The sequence below is a fragment of the Salmo trutta genome, chromosome 17 (genome assembly GCF_901001165.1).
Source record: "Salmo trutta chromosome 17, fSalTru1.1, whole genome shotgun sequence".
NCBI classification, from domain to species: Eukaryota; Metazoa; Chordata; class Actinopteri; order Salmoniformes; family Salmonidae; genus Salmo; species Salmo trutta.
This window is the reverse complement of record NC_042973.1, coordinates 41,422,510-41,442,509: the sequence shown is the minus strand read 5'-3', so window position 1 is coordinate 41,442,509 and position 20,000 is coordinate 41,422,510. Positions and strand designations below refer to the sequence as shown.

The following is a 20,000-nucleotide window of genomic DNA, read 5'->3' as shown; positions in this document are numbered from 1 at the left end:
GTCTGCTAAATTACTCAAATGTAAATGTATACAATACATTATTTTCCCTACCTCAAATATTTGTTCGCTAAATCAATAGACAGACCACTTATAGGCTGGGATATTGTGATTTTATAATAAACAGCGCATGTCAACAAATATAGACAAGACTATTAAACACTTTGATTTAAATATGCAAATAGAGGAAAAAACTGATTTGACCATAATGAAGTAGCACAACAATAAAATATGGTTAACCGTTGCCATCTAGTGGCATAAAATGTTCAGTAGAACATTTACATCAAGGATGGATTTGAAACTGAACTCAGTCTGGCGACTGTACCTCTGATACAGAATCAATCTACAGAGCTAGTTAAATATTTTCTAGGGTTATAGAGTTTCTGGGGTAAAGTTGATTGTACCCACTGAACTAGAACAACAAAAAATACAGAGACATTTGGCCCAAAACAGATCAACGAAATTCATTCATGTATTTGACTCCAATTGCAGTGAAACATCAACCATCAACTAATTGGGCTTCACCTTCAGTGCGGTGTCTTTCAGGTTTCTTCAGGTGCACATCCTTTTGTCTGTCAAAACCATCCATCAATGTGCCACGTTGATAAACTGTATATTACATTTTATCACCCCCCCCCCACCACCACCACCACCACACCACACCACACACACACACACTGACACACACACCAGATAAAAAATAATGATAATTCTATGACACAGGAGACTGGTGCCGTGACTTAACAGTTTAATGTAAATCCAAGACAAAGTGTGATTACATTTCTACACATATACAATATGCATATGTGAGCATACAAATTCTCATGAATAACTCGATTCACCTCGGAGACCGAAGAAATGATCAAAAGTGACAGTGAATAACAAGCTAGAACATAGTTCACCACAACGCCAGCCCCTTCTCACCCTACAGTTAGTAAAGAGGACAATTAAAATCACTTTTTTTTTTCTATGACAAAGTTGTCGGTTAAAAGCCTCCTGTAAATGTACAATGCTATCATTAGTTTTTCGAAGCCTATTATAAATTCACTCAATTTTTCTACAACGAAAATGATTAAGAGAAGCACACAACATCTTAAATGGTAACACAAGCGCTTAATAGCCAATTACTCAACTTGTTAGGAGTTTAATGAATCATTCTTCTTATTCTCATTATTATATTTAAACATTCTATAAAGCCAGTAAAATATCCATTCTCATAACATATTCAGTAATATTAGTCTAAGGAACAGGGTACATAGAACGATACATGAACAGATTGAAACAAGGAGTCAACAAACACTTCTCAAAAAATCCCTGATAAACGTAAATGAGAGACAATTAACAAAGAAGTATACTAGGAAATACTGCAGCACACAATAGCCTGAACGACAACTTATGAGATTTGAACATCATTAACAAACCACATTGCAATGGACACACAACGGGGTCAGGGTTTGATGCTTTTTAGGTCTTGAGACTTTGTAGAAAAATTTCGATTTTTACCCATTTCATTGTGAATGCTGTTGTGCAAGTACAAAATCGAAATCACGATCAAGATGACTGCAAAATGGCTACAGTATGACAGTTACAGGGGTTTACTGCTACGTCTAATCTCTTGTACCGCTGTCAACTGTGGAGAAATAAGGTTTGTGTTGGGCTTTATCTATGGGAATTCATTAGGCAAGAACCCATCCTCTGAAGGACTTTACTACAATGCTTATTTCCAATTTGAGCTGGAAAGAACTAGGTAAAGAATAAACTTTCTAAACCAAATTGTTTCAAACTGTTAGTCCATAATCAAAAAATAGACCTCTAACATGTCTTTAGCAAGAGTTGAGAAGAAAAAAAATGTAATAAAATACATTTTGGTTCTCAAGTACATGTGTACAAAAACTGGCCAAATGATAACACTTGACGTATTCCATTACAGACAGCATCAAACCCTTAACCAATTCAGCCTGAATCCCCAAAGAAAAAAACAATGAAGGAGGTGATTCCCTTGACAAACACAAACCAACTCATACAGAAGGGCTTTAAGAATGTGTTGTTACTGGTTTATGGAGTTTCTATCATGTATATAACCTAAATCATCCTAAAAGAAGTACTTTTCCCACCTCCCTGCTTCTTTGGGAGAATGTGCTATGCAAAGCTCCAATGAAATGATTGCAAAATGTTTCAAAGGGGTGTAGCAGTTGTAAGATTCTTATTCTCATCTAGTAAGGTGTTAAAATGATTCAAGTCACATCAGATGGGTTTGGCCTGAGAAGACTAACTGGAAATGTGTGCCATGCCTTCAGGAATGTTTCGCAATATTTCAAACAAAGCTCCAGGAAGAGTACTCGCAAACACACTGTGGGAAAAGTTGGAAGCTGAGCACTTCTTGTGTAGCGAGAGTATTTCAAGAACAAAAGCTGTAAAAATACCAGGCTTCACAAAGAGGCCGCTTTACACAGCTCTCTTTCATTGAAACCACATCTTAAAGCTCTGATGATATCGTTAAGTTATTTGGAAGGCAGTATTCTAACATTGAAATGGCTACAGTAGCAGGGTAGAGACAATGTTTAAAAGTAAAGCAACTTCATTACCACAAGAATTTCTTGACACTCTAAAGAAGCACATTTTGGTAATTGTAAGGTCACTGGATCTATGTTGATGCTCACATTTCTGATGAATATTTTCCTTAATAAAAACACATAACGCATGTTAAACAAAGTAGTACGATACTAACATATTTTACACATTCAAATACATGTTCTCATTCAAAATATAGCAAGTCCGTTGAAAAAAAATTGAGTGTAAGATTCAAAGGGCTTCTCGTAATTTGCTAAATTTAGATTATACATGAAAAAAAATAGAATGAAATCGAATATATCATATTTGAAAACCCCATGTCGGAATAAAAATGTTGACTTTTTCAAATGAATTTATGCTGAGTCAAGTTGTTTTTGCTGGAATCACAGACTTATTGCATCTTGCATGGCAACAAATAATGTAGAAATCAAATCTTTACTTTAACTAATGGTCACTCAAGCAGAAATATTTAAAGCATTTCAGATGAAGCAGGTCACATATTACATTCATTTTGTGCTAGTGACCATTATTTTAAAGGTATTGTTGGTATATTTTTTTATTCATTTCACTCTATAGGTCATTCCATGGCACACTAACTTATAACATGTTTTTGTTTTTAAAAAATTCATTTGCTTACAACATTAATAAAGCTAAAATACAACTTTAACAACGTAAAAAACACTTATATAAAACAATTCAAAGAAGTTAGAGGATTCCATTTTTACATTTAGGGGGGCAACAAGCGACAGATATCAAATAATACATTGTTCAAATCATAGATGCTTTAGAATGGTGGACTGCAATTGACAGTAAACTCCTTCAAAATAGCTCAACCATAAGCGGATATTGTGGCAACTCTAATCACTCATATGTGTGTATTGTGCACATACTGTATGTATTTCTACAGTACTATATGTGCACATCTCACTTGTCATTTGTGGGCTTTTCTTTTTTCCCCACCAAAGAAATTCAACATGTTGATGATGTACAGTACAAACACAAACAATCCCCAATGTGGTCTGGCAATAATTTCTGGTCTAAACATGTACCTTTAATGCAGACGTTATTGCCAGACCACATTGGGGATTGTTTGTGTTTGTACTGTACATCATCATGTTGAATTTCTTTGGTGGGAAAAAAGAAAAGTCCCCAAATGACAAGTGAGCAGAGAGCTATAGGGGCTGTTGGGTGTGCAGTATGGATGTCAGATTCTCTCTGCAGTGGAATGTTTCAGTAGTCTACCTCTTTATGGAGGCGCCAAACTCACGTGTGGAAAAGCATCTCCCTTATGTGTGTGCTTAGGCCCACAGGCCTTATGGAAATGAACAAAAACGTACAAAGGTACAACACAGAACAGAAAGAAAATGATGTAACCAGCAATGTATACCTACTGCACGGTATCTCTACACCACATCTTTGACTGCCAGGAACCCAAGGCTTGCATGGTGGAGCCGGTTGGAGGGAGCGCGGTGGCATATTGGTGAAGTACCAAGATGCTGTTGTTTTAGGTTTGGTTTGAGGAGCAAACATGGGTCTGACACACTCAAGCCTCAATTACCTACAGTACCTATAAGGGCCCCAATGGATTATCATCAACTTTACAACCTTATTATTGTCAACGGTGCCTGAACACTTTACACAGGTATACACACCCTCCTAGGGATACTTAACATCAACGTACAGCAACTCCCAGTTACAAATCAAAATAGAAATGAGCTTAATAACAAATCATCAAAACACTTGATTGCAACTATCTGTAAAATAACACAATATACTGTACCTACAGCCATTTCAAAAGTTCAATAGTAACATAAAAATAAAACAATCACTTCAAATGCAAGTACTATGGCATGATATGAAGGGATAAGGGGGAAGGCTCTTCCTAAAACCACAAGCAGTTCTGATGTGCCCACTTAACATATAACAGAGAGATTAATCATATATCATTGGCTAAGACAAATAAAACGGATGTTAAATTAAGTAGCAAACACATAGAAGCAATAGGCCAATCCGTTCTCTTACTACATATCTGGTATCCCTTTCTGGTGGTGTGGTGCCTGCGAACACATTCCAAAGACAAAACAGAGATAGTGTTAAACAAATGAAGCCCATTTCATAGGAAGACCTTCCAGGTGTACACTGTAGCATTTCTGTTCCGTTCCAGTCTCTCCCTCTCTGCTGAGAGGTGCTACACAACCCTCAGAGCAGAAAAGACTAAATCACTTCCATTTATCTTTGCACGACAACAACAACACAACAACTTGTATCAGAGTTAGGTGTGCATTCATGTAGCCCCTGTAACTCCTACCCACTGTTCCTACCAACCTGCTCAGTGCCAACATGCTATTCTTTTAGTCCAATTAACATGAGGAATGCCACCCTACCACTCTGCCATCCTCAGTTCCAACCCAAATCTTTCTAGTAGCCCCTCACTTACTCAGATCTGGGTTTAAATACTATTAGAAATCATTTCAAACACTTTAGCTGGGCTTGATTGAGTTTGCCTGATGCAATGGAAGTAATACTTGCTAAACTGCAAACATAGCCCATCTGGCAATCCAGGCAGGCTAAAACAAATGTTCAAAGAATTTGAAAGATTTCAAATATTATTTGAGTCCAGGTCTGACTCCTACCCAGCAACCCCTCTCACCAGCCCTCAATACTCTGCTTCCCCACTGCAACCAACCAGACTCTCTCTCACTGGCCTTCTCAGGATCTCAGCCATAGCAACCACAACTTCCCATCAGGCCTTTGCTATTTTTTGTCGAACTCTGGACTCTTGTCACCCTCGCCCTATGTTGAACTCATCACATACATGTTTTTGACAGTCACATTCTTGTATTTCTGCATTTTCCATTACCCCAAAATGGATCCTTGTGCTAATACTTCTCTGTTCTATCATTCCTCTGAACCAATTCCTTGTGTGATATAAAAACAAAGTAACACATCTCAAACTTAAGCCATCGTATGTATGGATATCACGGTGATAAAGGCTTATACTGTACACATATTAACATTAATATCCAGCACACAACGTAACGAGGATTGATCTAACGACTTTGGTTCAGTACCCTAAGCAAGTTAAACTCATGCACACTTAACAAAAAAGCCAAAGGTCAGGCAAATATGAACTCTGACCTCTGAACTCTGTAGTATACTGTCATAAGGATAGGAAACAGAGCTAGGGGCTAAGCCTACACCTGGAAGAGAAATCAAAACTGCCCCGACAATAACATGTCAAACCAAGGAACCAGTTCCAGCTAGTCTGTTAGTTCTCAAGGTTCCAGCGACATAAACGGTGTCGTTATATCTGTAAGGCACTACAAGGGAACAATGGTCAAACCTAAGACTGCGGAGGATTCAGAGAATTATAGCACAAAGGTGCAAGAGGACGTGGACTACACACACATGGCTGACAGTAGCACACGCACACACAGATAATCACGTTGTACATGCCTATGTTATTATAACCACTTTGTGCAATCACATTGAAAAAAGAGGAACAAATCAATTCTATTGGTATCAGAAAAAGCTCTTGATAAAAGAATCTGGGTGCAGACTGCTACATTCTAAAAACAGGGCCCGGCTAAGACTCCTATACCTATAACATAAGTCTCCTCAAAAAGGTGAGAACGAAAAATCGAAGGGAAAATAGCTATAAATACATTAGAATGTTTTTTTTGTCTTTCGTTGGTTATATTTCCAGAAGACTCTTGACTCCGGTTGTCTGTTGGAGAAGGAGGGGTGCTTTGTTCTCTCTCCCACACCTTGAATGATTTGGAAATGTTTAAGACAGTTCAAGGCCATCGTTATTTTTTTAATTCTTTGAAGAGCAGCAGGTTTCCGTATTTCACCTTCATTCCCAAATCCTCATGGGAATTCTCACATTGGGAATTCCAACATCCAGAGAGGGACCCCCAACTCAAGAGAAGAAAACAAAACAAAAAGCCGTGTTAGAAGAACAGAAACCCTCCATCTCTCTCAAATGCCTGTCACGAAGACCTTGCTGTAAAAGAATGAGAAGAATAAAATAAAACCAAGAGAGAAAACAAAGCAAAACTGGCCCTTTTGGAGAAAAAAAATTCACCCCTCCTTTCCCTTAGAGGGGCTGTGTATTTCCCTTTTCCTCTCTGTCGTTATATCTTCAAGTTAAATGTGACAGTTTCATAAAGGATGCATGTCTCTCTATCGCTCTGTCCGCGTGGAGTAGGGATAGGGAGGGAGGACATGGGGTGAGCAGCATCAGTAGTGCTGGGGTCGGGGGGGGGGGGGTCTCCAGTGTGTTGGCTTGGCTCTAGAGGTAAGGGTACTGGTTCACCTTGGTGGGGCTCAGTGGGTATCCAGTGTAGACAGTGGAGGCAGGCGAGGCGCTGATGTACGTCTGGTGGGTAAACTGGGCCTGGTACTGGCTGTGGTGCAGGGTGGGCGAGGGCAGCACGCCGTGCCCCATGCTGACAGGCACCTGGTGGACGATGCCCGGTGTGTGGTATGTGGCATGTTGGACCGTGTGGCGGGCCGAGCCCTGAGTTGCCACCAGGTGGGCCACGGTGCCTGTGGAGCCCAGGGCGACGGGCGCGGCGGTGTAGGTGTAGAGGTGAGGCTGGCCGGGCAGGTGGGTGGCAGCCAGGTGGGTGGCAGACAGGTGGGTGGCAGCCAGGTGGGTGTGCACGTTGGCAGTGTGAGAGGGGCTGTTGTGGTGCTGGAAGGAGTAGGGGGCCTGGGCTGCGATGGTTGGGGTGATGTAAGCCTGCTGGCGCCGGTGGCCTCCGTTCCTCTCAGCTACCATGTGCTGCTGGGCCTTGAGAGGGAGAGACACGAGGACGGAGTCAGTGCAATCCAAATTCTAGTCAGAGACACACTTTCCACACGGTAAATGATACGAGGTAATTTAGATGGGTTCTTACTTGGCTCTCTCTCCATACCTGGCTGAGATTGAGAGGCTGCTGCTGCTGGAAGGGGTGTGGCCCCGAGCGCTGCTGTCGGTAAGCCATGCCCCCTGAAAGGTGGTTGTTGCCAGACATCATGCCCACGCCGTTGGAGGTTTTGAACTTATACGCCGAATTCTGATGATTCATTGCATCTGAAGTGTAAATGGGACAAGGTAAAGAGGTCAATCCAGGTCAAGAAAATAACACATGAGTGCAGTATACAAACACAAAACACCCAGTTGTTGACCAAGGTAGCAACAGTAACCAATGGGGCGGGACTTAGCGAATGGGTAAACTGGAGTACCGACAATGATAATAATGATCATATTCAACTCAAATAAAAAGCTCTCTCTACAGTATATAGTATTTCCTATACTCTAGATCAGTATCGACCATCCCTCCTTGTCTACATGGGTGTGTGGATCTGTGTAGGTACCTGTGTAGATATCTGTGTAGATACCTGGCATCAGGCGCTCACACTCGCTCAGCACCTCGCTGGACTGGCTCTTCAGAGGGGGGATGATGATGGTGCGGGGGTTGTTGCCGTTGCTGTAGTTGTCCAGCAAGGTGGTCTTGGAGTCATGGTAACCGTTGTTGTTGGCCAGCCTGGACTCTACGGCATAGGGACTGTTGTTACTGGACAGGTCCGAGTCAGGGGAGTCGTGTACCGTCACACAGCTGATGACGTTCTTCCTATGCTTGGACAAGCTGCAAGGAGGAGGATGCACTCTATTTAATGCTACATATAGTACTCATCAGCCTACTAACCTACTGACCAATGTTTGTGTCGATTCCATAATAACTTGTGAATTCAGATCAATTCATTGATAAATGCACTTATGCCGATCATGTCCAATCTTATTACAGAATTCAATCAAACATATTTTATAAAGCCCTTTTTACATCAGCAGATGTCACAAAGTGCTAAACAGAAACTCAGCCTAAAACCCCCAAACAGCAAGCAATGCAGATGTAGAAGCACGGTGGCTAGGAAAAACTCTAGAAAGGCCAGAACCTAGGAAGAAACCTAGAGAGGAACCAGGCTCTGAGGGGTGGCCAGTCCACTTCTGGCTGTGCCGGGTGGAATTGTCTGGAACTGAAACGAAATCAAACCAACTCTGTCAGTAATGACACTAAACATGGCCTCCTGTTTTGTATTAAACCCTGGCTCCCAGATCTCTGCAGGCGTGTAACGTCTGACCCAAAATGGCTGACTTGTACCTGGTATGGTTGGTGTTGCTCTGCTTGTGATCATCCTCCTCGTCCGTGTCACTGCTGATGGTGATTATACTGACAGCGGGGCTGGGTGTATCAGGGATGATGATGGTCTGACGCGGCCTGTTGTGGTGCTGGTGGTGGTCCTGGGTGGTGCTGGAAGCCTGCTCTGCTTCGCCCGCTCCCCATCCTCCGCAACCCTGTGGGGGTCCACAGCCGGAGCTGGAGGAGGGGGCGTGGTTCTGGAGTACAGCACAGCGTGGAGGGGTGTTCTCCTTCACCCGCTTGGAGCGCTGTGGGGACAGTACCGCCTGGGAGGAGGACACCTCGTATGCAGACACGTTCCTGCCGGGAGAGAGAGGAGAGGGGGATGAGTCATTATTAGGTTAACAACTACTACATACTACAAACTATATACTTCTTACACATGTAAAAGGTCCTGTGTATGTACATAATAACAATACTTAAGACACTAGCCAGGCAAGGGTCAGCAGAATATTAGCATTTCTTAAGTTTCACTTTCGTCTTCGCGTGGTGAAAGCGCCCTTGTGTTCTGATTGGTTGAAGGTTGAAAGTCAGCAGCACCGGTCAACTGCAGGTGATGGCCAGTCACTGACTGTTTTGTGTTCAGACCTAAAGAGGTCCTAGTTGTGTAGGGGGTCCTAGTTGTGTAGGAGGTCCTAGTTGAGAAAACGAGTTGTGTAGGAGGTCCTAGTTGTGTAGGAGGTCCTAGTTATGTAGAAGGTCCTAGTTGTGTAGGAGGTCCTAGTTGAGAAAATGAGTTGTGTAGGGGGTCCTAGTTGTGTAGGAGGTCCTAGTTGTGTAGGAGGTCCTAGTTGAGAAAATGAGTTGTGTAGGAGGTCCTAGTTGTGTAGGAGGTCCTAGTTATGTAGAAGGTCCTAGTTGTGTAGGAGGTCCTAGTTGAGAAAACGAGTTGTGTAGGAGGTCCTAGTTGTGTAGGAGGTCCTAGTTGTGTAGGAGGTCCTAGTTGTGTAGGAGGTCCTAGTTGAGAAAATGAGTTGTGTAGGAGGTCCTAGTTGTGTAGGAGGTCCTAGTTATGTAGAAGGTCCTAGTTGTGTAGGAGGTCCTAGTTGAGAAAACAAGTTGTGTAGGAGGTCCTAGTTGTGTAGAAGGTCCTAGTTGTGTAGGAGGTCCTAGTTGTGTAGGAGGTCCTAGTTGAGAAAACGAGTTGTGTAGGAGGTCCTAGTTGCGTAGTAGGTCCTAGTTATGTAGAAGGTCCTAGTTGTATAGGAGGTCCTAGTTGAGAAAACGAGTTGTGTAGGAGGTCCTAGTTGTGTAGGAGGTCCTAGTTATGTAGAAGGTCCTAGTTGTGTAGGAGGTCCTAGTTGTGTAGGAGATCCTAGTTGAGAAAACGAGTTGTGTAGTAGGTCCTAGTTGTGTAGGAGGTCCTAGTTGTGTAGGAGATCCTAGTTGTGTAGTAGGTCCTAGTTGTGCAGTAGGTCCTAGTTGTGTAGTAGGTCCTAGTTGTGTAGGAGGTCCTAGTTGTGTAGGAGGTCCTAGTTGTGTAGGAGGTCCTAGTTGAGAAAACGAGTTGTGTAGTAGGTCCTCGTTGTGTAGGAGGTCCTAGTTGTGTAGTAGGTCCTAGTTGTGTAGGAGGTCCTAGTTGTGTAGGAGGTCCTAGTTGTGTAGGGGGTCCTAGTTGTGTAGGGGGTCCTAGTTGTGTAGGGGGTCCTAGTTGTGTAGGAGGTCCTAGTTGTGTAGGAGATCCTAGTTGTGCAGGAGGTACTAGTTGTGCAGGAGGTCCTAGTTGTGCAGGAGGTCCTAGTTGTGCAGGGGGTCCTAGTTGTGTAGGAGGTCCTAGTTGTGTAGGGGGTCCTAGTTGTGCAGGAGGTCCTAGTTGTGTAGGAGGTCCTAGTTGTGTAGGAGGTCCTAGTTGTGCAGGAGGTCCTAGTTGTGTAGGAGGTCCTAGTTGTGTAGGAGGTCCTAGTTGCGTACGAGATCCTAGTTGTGCTTACCTGGCAGTCATCTGATACTGCTTGGTCTTTTTGGAAGAAGAGTTGTTGTTATTGGTCAACGGTTGCCTCATCACATGGGCCACGCCCACATTGAGAGGCTGGTTCTGGTTGGATGGTAGGGTGACGTGGCCAGTCAGCAGCGCCGGCTGTTGCATGATGGGATTGTAATGGCCGCTGTGCTGGTGAGAATTCCTGGAACACAACATATGTGTCATCACTACTTGGAACCTGTATTTTATGTGTATGTGTTTAAGTTTAAACACTGTCATGGTGAACTTGCCCGATTTTAATCTCTAAGCACATATCTATAACAGCACATACTGCTTCATTTGAGGGACTAGAGTTTAGACAAAGCATAAGTATTTCCCAGAGGAGCCTGTGGGTGGCAGCAGTCACCGCATGAGACAGAGGGGAGAAAAGAGAGAGGAAGAGAGGGGAGGGCATGGGGAGCTGACACCAGAAGCTGTAGAGGGATAGCTCTGCAGAGAAGTGTGACACTTTCACAATCATCCTTGTGAGGACAATGGAGCTGTGGGCGGTGAGAGAGGGAGAGAGAGAGAAAGAGAGAAAGAGAGAAAGAGAGAGAGAGAGAGAGAGAGAGGGAGAGAGAGAGAGAGGGGGGGGGGGCTAGAGAGAGACGTGTCTGGCCACCACCCTGTCCTTAGACGGCGCTGCTAAATTACACACACACGCAAACACACTCATATACCTGCATCCTGCTTATCTTCCTGCAGGCACCATCCATCTAACATGTGATCCATGTGACACGCCGTGCCTGGGATGATGTCCTTTTATGTGCATACATCTCATCTCCCTGAGGTAAATGTGCTCTTATAAAAGCCTCGCTGTTCACTTCTAGACTGTGATTCATGGCAGCCCTCTGAGTGCCTGTCACAAGGCCATGCTCCTCTGTCAATCAGGACACTGCTGTGCTGATCCTCTCTGCACTTTGTATACATCCGAACCTTCGCTGTCTACCAGGCTTTTATACACAGTTGGTCAATGAAACTAGCCTGGAATCCAAAAGCGATAAGCTCTGTCTCATCATGGTGAAATGGAGGATAGAAAATTGGATTGCAGGCTACAATGAAACAGCTCTACCTTCACTTACAGATATGCCAGGCTTATACTGTTAGTATGGGAGACCAAGTCTAATCTTTCATGACTATTCTGGTCCTGTAGGTTTTGATCGATTGATTTGTTATGGTAGTGTCTTGCATCTTTTCAGATGCCCAGCCCACATGTGCTTATAAGACACTGGATTGCCAAAAAGTATCCAATTTACAGTGTGCAACATAAAGAGGAGGCCTCTTTACCTCCAGTTAGCCAGGGGCTGTGAGGCCATCATGGAGTCTGGGATGACGGTGGCGTGCTGGACCGAGGTGTGGGTAAGCTGCTGCCAGGCCGGGGGTAGGAGTATCTGCTGGGTGCCACTGGGCCAGGCCTGCTAGGGGGAGAGACGGGGGGAGACAGGGGAGAGAGGAAGGAAGAGAATAAGAAAAATTCTGGACAGCCACAGAATGAAATAGAACACCATTTCCATTCTATCGTATCTCTAATTAACCCTGCGCTTCAACCATGTGAGGTATACTTAAGCAATAAGGCCAGAGGGGGTGTGGTATATGGCCAATATACCACGGCTAAGAGCTGTTCTTAGGCACGCCACAACTTGGAGTGCCTGGACACAGCCCTTAGCTGTGGTATATTGGCCATATATCACAAACCCCCGAGGTGCCTTATTGCTATTATAAACTGGTTAATTAACAATGTAATTAGAGCAGTTTTGTCCACCAAGTTTAAACACTCAGTTTATAATCAGTCTTAGGTAGGAAGAACACATCCTAAAAAATGTGTTGTTTTATCTCCCATTGTTTTAATTCCAGAGATTAAAGCAACAGGGAAAACAAGAGAAAATAATTGAATGCGCTAAAGTGTAACAAAAGATAAGGAATCCCTGTAAAAACACAAAACAGCCAAAAGGTTTGCAGATACAAGCAGAACAACTGGCCAGCGTCTGGCTATTTAAACAAAGCCAGTTGAATTCTCTGGCCTTGCAGACAGCACACATCAACAGAGCATAGATAGGACTTTGGATGTTTGATAAAGTTGTGTTGCCTCTCCCCTCCTGGTCCCTGTGTGTGTGCTGAAGTGTTTGGCATTATCCGAATCAGTTCCGCTTTTAATTCAATTCACATTGTTGCTGTGAAAGGACCTGCTTTGTATTACTGGTGCAACACGCAGAGAGTTTCCAGGCATAATATGCCACGAGTCGAGTATGTGTGTGTGTGTGTGTGTGTGTGTGTGTGTGTGTGTGTGTGTGTGTGTGTGTGTGTGTCTTGCAGCCCTAATAGTTTAATGCAGCTCTATTGATTAGCACTTTAATGTGGGGTTCTAATGAATAGTTCCTTTATTAGCATTTGCACATTCTATTTACCTCGGCAGCATCGGTACATGTTGCAGCACACAGCACAGCACAGAGGACAAAGCACTCAATACTTAGGCCTACATCTGGGCTGGGCTCATACAGAGTGCAAAGCATACATCTCCAGGTCTATTCTTCTGGTGTCGTCCGCATTTCTTGGCACAATGTAACTGTTATACTCTCCTGTTAAAGAATGATTGTAAGGTTGAACAGCCTATGACCGCTAGCTTGTGGGAGTGGAATTGTTTTGTCTGAGGTAAGTTGGGAGAGATGATTAACTTCAAACAAAAACAGTCCATGGGTGAAGGGGGAGGGAGGCATCTTTAGGTCAACAAAACATGACCGGGCTGTGGATGGATAAAGGACACAGGCACAGCCAATGGAAAAGCATGAAAACCCGGCCAATAGAAGACAACCTAAGCCACTCGCAGACTCCCTTTACATATCACATGGTTAAATTCACATCTCAAGTCCTTTTATCAACATGCCAGAACCCATTAAGAACCACTAATACTTCCATCGCCTTCTCTCCACCCCTCTATCTCTTCATCCATCCTGCTCACTCCATTCCTGGCAGTATGCATTCCTCTCTCGCCGGGCGTCTGTGTTGTGTAATCGGCCTGTCTGCCCCTAACCCGGTTAAGAGGCCCTTTTCTTCCCAGGCCCATCGCCCCAGCAGCAGCGGTGCTAGCTAGTTCCCCGCCTCCCAACAACAACCTCCTCTCCCCGAGGAAAAAAACCTTTGTCACCTTAGGGCCCTGAAAGCCCTGGCTCTCACTCCCCAATTGTTTCCAAATTTTCTGCATTCCTGATCCAGATAAAGGTCCTGCCTGGCTGCCTGCCTGGGGCCCTCCTCCACAGCTCCACCACCCAGCTTCAGCTCTGCTCTACAGACACCCAGGGAGATTGAGCCCAACCTGGGCCGAGGGGGGCTGCGGCTGCAGAAAGGCCTGAAGGCTAAACCCACCCACACCCACTAGAGACCTCCCAGAGCAAAGGGAATGAGGGATTTAGATCCAGTACTTCCACGTATTGGATGTGCTACTGGTCTGTATAAACGGCATGCTTTGTACTGTAGAATTGAATATACTGTGAAATATTTTATGAAAGCTTCTTTTGAGGCAGTCTTTCAGAATGAATGATATAAATTAAGTTAATGCTATAGGGTATAGGGTGACCTTTGTAGCCTTTTGGAGTTGAGCGAACCCCTCAAAACCCTCAAGCGTTTCCTAATCTGTCCCTCTCTTCTGAGGCCTATAATTCCAGAGCGCCTGACTTGGAAGCAGCCCTAAAGCTAATCATCATTTGGAATCTGACAGATTAGTCTTCTACACAGCACAGAGACCCTCGCTAGTTGGCTACTGCATGATTAACAAGAGATAAGGGAACCCTTCTTACTCCTAGGACTTTAAAGCGCTTATGGAAATTTCCAGAAACCAGAGGGGGAGGTGGCCTACTGCTCCACTTTACTACTTTATAGTCTATTGTAGGAATAATGCATGGGTATGTATGTTCCTTCAAACGACTGTACATTAGCTGGTAAACCTACTACAGCTCCACTGCTAAGGCTTTTAGTGAGAACTCTGAACGCGAACAAACAAATTCTCCCTCTTGTTCATCAAACCATGGCAGCCTCTTCCTCCAGGAGAAAGGGAGGGTGGGAGGACACTAGAAACAGGGTTTAACTCACTCAGGCAAAGCAGCTACCAGCAGGGGCAGAAGGATCACAAGAACACACAGACTGACTCCCTGCCTTGATCAAAGGCTAGCCTGTTACACTGATGTAGGTAAAGGATACAGAGGTACGGCCTGACATTTCCAAAGTAGCTTTCATCAGCAAAAGCATACAAAAGACCCTTTTAGCCATATGTGTGTCTCCCAGTAAATAGAATAGGTTCAGTGTATTGTGCACCCCAGTGAAACAAAGATGAGCTATCATTATGAGTTCAGAGATGCAATTAAGAGACTATATGTGGGCCCCCTGATCTCCACGACGACGGGCCGCGTCACTACTCCCTACCTGTGTCAACAGGCCTGGCTGGATCTGCAGCGGCTGAGCGCCGGGGGCCTGCGTCACTATAGGAACGGCGTTCTCCATCCGCACAGAGTAGCCTGTGTGCTTGGACGGGGAAGCCTGCAGCCCTGAGGACACACACAGCAACATAGATGAGGTCAACAACAACAACAATACTCTACGTGTCACACAAAAAGGCTTGCTCCCTGGAAGAAACAATGACGGCAAAATTGTTAAAGAAAAAATATTCATTTCAAAACAGTTTTTTAGTTTATAGTGATACTGTACTCAATTACTGATTCAGCTTGAAAACATTAAGTTAGTAATGGCAACATATATTATATCTATATAACTCTTGGTTGAGTGGAGCAAACAGGAAATTGAAATTCTTATCTGCCGTTCCACAGAACCCCCCCCCCCAAAAAAAATAATATTTCTTTCAGTCTTAACCTCACAAACAGAGGTTAGACCAGAGCGGTGGTTCAAAAGCATCAATCATAGATAAATGCATTTTTATATGACTAATTAGCTCGTAAATGTATCACAGCATATCTCTTAAACATGAAGACTACCGTTGCCTTGGGGGGTCAGTGGAAGTCACAGAACAAAAGGTCTACACCGCCAGTGGTGTGCAGTGCCTGCTCACAGCCTGATAAGCCCTTCTCCCTTCAGGAGAAAAACAAGACTCCCTGGTGCCAGACAGTGCTGATCAAGTCTACTGAAACTGACTGAGCCTTTGACAGGCAGTGTTTGAAATAGGTGCCGGTACTCATTTTGGGTGCCGGTACTGTTTATATTTACTTTTGAGCTAATATTCCATAAGACGAATAGGAGCTCCAGCAGTAGAACATTTGAGGTGCCGGTACTCAGCTCCAGTGAGCTCCTGCCCAAGTAAAGCACTGTTGGCTTTAGAAAGGCTTATAGAGGCTATTTTAATTCACTCATTTAGCATTTATGTATACAGGTAATCCTGTTGCAATCTTTTATCTTTCCGATGCTTTTTCAAAGTTAACCTGTTCCAAGAAGGCGGCAAACAATCCATCGTTACAGACACCTAACCACTGATACAGGACAAATGCTTAAGGTTAAGCTCTGGGATAGAGGAAGCTGATCCTAGATCTGTGGCGTTTTTACACAGCATACACTGTGTTGGCTTAATCTCTTACCTTGGAAGCCCGGTGGACAGACGATGAGGGCCTGCTGGAAGGGGTCAGGCCGGGCAGGACAGAGCTGAGGGGCCCCGGGCTGCAGGGGCATGCTCCTTTGGGCCACGGCAGCCACGGAGGCCGCGGACGGCTGGTAGAGTGCAGATGGGTAGTTTAGTATGGAGACTTCGGGGTTGGCAAGGGAAAGGGTGGCACTGGTGGTGGAGGGAGCTAGGTTGGTGGCCTAAAGGAACAATGGGAGCGAAACAAAAAGCCATGAGGAAAGGCTGGGTGGTGGTGGTAAGCTCAAAAGGTTCTGAAGGTTGGTGGGTTGCGGGAGGGATACTATCATAACTCATCGCAACATAAAATATCTGTCATTTATTTATTATGCGTTAGATGTCTTAATGGTACATTAGTAATACATTCAAACAGAGGGCAAAATTAGGGCATTGTAATATCTCTCCGAATATTATAAATATCAGTGGGATATTTCTCAGCCTGTGTTCCGACAGCTTTAATGTACTGTACATGCTGCATTTCAGTGAAGAGTGAGAGAACCCAGAGAAAGAGAGAATCAATGTGACAAATCACTTCCATCACCAACCTATTATTTGACAGTGCTGTAATTACTGTACATAAACAGTACTTTGAGCCACAGAGGATTATCTGTCTATACTGTACATGTACATACACACATACTGTTAGAGCTGCCACAAGTATGCATGTCAATGGAGATTCTCTCAATGTATTGTGTACACAACTAAATATCCACATACATGTACATACACACTCAGAGGCTTTAATGAAGCACTATAGGAACCATACAGAAACACTCTGATCTGGGTTGTATTCATAAGGCACCAAACAGATGAAACTGGACTGAAACAAAGAGGGACTACCTGAGCTGGTCCAATAAGAAACACTTCTTTTTGTTTTCCGTTGCAAAATGTTTTGCTGCATTTTGCTACAGTGAGCCTAATGAATAAAACCCAGGTTAGAGGAGACTGTGATATAGAGACGAGACAAAAAGACAAATCCTTTCTCCTCCCAGTGCCTTTGTCCTCCCTCTGGCTAGACAACAATATGTCTCAACGGACCCAAATAATCCAGGACCCAGTACTCAAGACACGCAATTTTCTCTGTGAAGGGTCAACATTGAAAGAGCCAACTGGATTCCTAAGTGACAGAATCGAGGCTTATGCAATGCTCTTAAAATGCAAATGTTGCCAAAGTCTAATAATGAGTAGAGTAGTTGCTGGGCAAACTGACATTTTGTCTCTCGGCTTCACTATCTTGACTCCACATCTCTATCCTTGAGCAGACATATTTCAAAGATGTCAGGCACTTGCTAATTGCGTGAACTGCTGTAAACCTGGGTCGTATTCATTAGGGCGTACCGTAACAAAACGGTTTGCAACGGACAACGAAAGCGAGGGTTCTTAATAGACAAGTTCAGGTAGTCCCTCCCTGTTTTAGTCTGTTTTCTTCTGTTTGGTGCCTAATCAATATGACCTTGGACATGGGGAGATCATCAATGAGGCCTAAGTAAGGCTTAAAGATAGCTTTGATAGGAACAAATGCTTTTAAAGACACCCAGTTCGCTCAGGTCTTAACTCACACACTATTTGTTCGACAACACCCAGATTAATTAGCGTCTTTTCATTAAGCCTGAGTGGTTGAAAATTCAGAGACGGCATGTTCATTTTTCATTTTGCACATCTTAGCAAGCTCGATGAGCACCGGGGGAGAGGAGTTAATCAATATGCAAGTGTGGCATTCATCATACACAACACAGAGAGAGCCTGCAAATAAAAACCTCAAAGACATTTCAATGTTCTCCGGCTAAATAAATCACTTACTTAGCGCTGCTCATACCACACAGAACCAAGTTGCTCTGATGGCGAAGTAGAAAAATGAGCGTTAAGCTATTTGTTACAGCGCAGCCTAGGTTTTACCTCGTTCTGCACAGAGTGGGTTCTGTGCCTGTCAATATGTTTAGTGATAAAGAACACTGTTTGCCAGAAAAAAACGAGAGCTGCAAATCTAATTCAGCACAAACTGAAAAATGTAAGTATGCAGCCATTTCATGATTCCAGCAGAAGCAAAAAGTCAGCAGTTTAGAGTCACATACACCCCACAAAGCCCTACGTGCTGAAGCTCCAAAGGCAAAATGAAGAGAAACAGGAGGAGGAGAGGAGGAAGAGGAGGAAGCCCGCTGGTGGGATTTTGAAGGCCTGAAAAGCGCTAAACTGCAAGCCAAGCAGGAAGTGTAAGTTTGTCACGTATCTCTTCAGCAGTTTGTGACAGTCCCCAATGAGCCTGAGGCACAGACAGACACCTAGCTTGGCTGTCTTGGCCTTAATATGCTCATTTAGCATTCTACTATAGGGAGTGTTTTCTTGCAAATGGTCAATGCATTGCTTTCAAATAAAGAGATATGGGCTGATTGTGCGTACTGTGCTGTGTAAAGTGTTAGCCTGAAAAAACACACTAACCAAGACATCTAGCGGTTGCCCAGCAAACAGGACGTCCTGAGGTGACGTTCCCATTAGGTCCCTTAAGGGTTTCGGCGCAACGTTATCCCTCTGGTGTTCCGAGAACGTTCTAAGAACATTGTGTGATAGTCCCAAGGGAACGTTCTCTGGGGGACCTTTGTCTACTTCCCTGTAAGTTCCCAGGACGTCACTGAGGACCATGTAAGGACCTTATTAGGACGTTCTCAGGAGCATTCCACCTGTGTTTTTTATTGAAAGTCAACAGTGTTCTTTTTTGCTTCAGTAGTGACCAGCGGCGTAAAACTATAGTTTTCCTTCACTCAAAATAAATCAGTGCAAAACATTTGTCAAAAATAGCTTCATTTTAATCACTAAAAGTGTAACGCTATTTGGCTAGCAGCCACACATAATTAAATTAGCTTACAAGGTCTTTTTTACTAAAATAATGCATGGCCATCAAATTTCTAATGTTTATCATAGAAAGAATTTCGCCAGCTACATTTCCTAATGTTTTGATGAAGTCAATGTTGCAGGGACAAACTGGGGACTAGACAAAACCTCCAGGAGACCATGACAGAATGTCCCAAAGAACATCGAGAGAAAAAAACACCTCGGGACAAACCGGGAACTAGACAAAACTTCCAGGGGACCACGACAGAACGTCTCAAAGAATGTCCTCTGGGACGTCCCCGGGACCAGCCGGGAACTAGACGAAACCCCCAGGGGACCATGACACAATGTCCTGACGACTTTAACAGACCATTTTGTTACATCCCGGGGACGTCCTAATGACACATTGTTTGCAGCGTGTATTGCACACGGGGTAGTAGTGCATACGCTTCATTACTGCATTAGCTTGCTACATGTCCTGGTCATGGATAGTGCTGGTCACCACCGACAGTAGCTGAGGTTGTATGAATTGTGAGGAGTATGTGAAGTAAAATCATCCACACTGTGTATGGTAGGTACCTGGCTGTGCACAGTGTTGAGCTGGTTGTTGAAGGTCATGGTGAGGTTGGTAGAGGTGCTGGGGGCCACGTGGGTGATGAAGGGGGTCTTGCTCTGGTTGACCGTGTCGTACATACCCACACGACGCTTACAGATGTCCATGTTCTGGAAGCAGGACTTGACACTGGAGTGAGAGAGGGGGAGAGAGAGAGAGAGAGAGAGAGAGAGAGGGGGGAGGGAGAGAGAGGAGAGAGAGAGAGAGAGAGGGAGAGGAGAGAGGGGGAGA

The 20,000-nt window shown here is 44.1% G+C and overlaps 1 protein-coding gene across 1 annotated transcript in view; it reads right to left on the bottom strand.

Moving 5' to 3' along the window:
- Positions 1–723: 723 nt before the first annotated feature.
- The window catches only part of LOC115152207 (homeodomain-interacting protein kinase 2), a gene marked incomplete in the record, with an annotated part of 101,251 nt that continues 81,974 nt past the window's right edge, over positions 724–20,000 (bottom strand). The window contains 9 exon segments of the mRNA XM_029696811.1: positions 724–7,366; positions 7,491–7,648; positions 7,933–8,204; positions 8,718–9,056; positions 10,688–10,879; positions 12,004–12,134; positions 15,130–15,251; positions 16,290–16,512; positions 19,736–19,898. Of these exon segments, the coding sequence (XP_029552671.1) occupies positions 6,863–7,366; positions 7,491–7,648; positions 7,933–8,204; positions 8,718–9,056; positions 10,688–10,879; positions 12,004–12,134; positions 15,130–15,251; positions 16,290–16,512; positions 19,736–19,898 (2,104 nt within the window).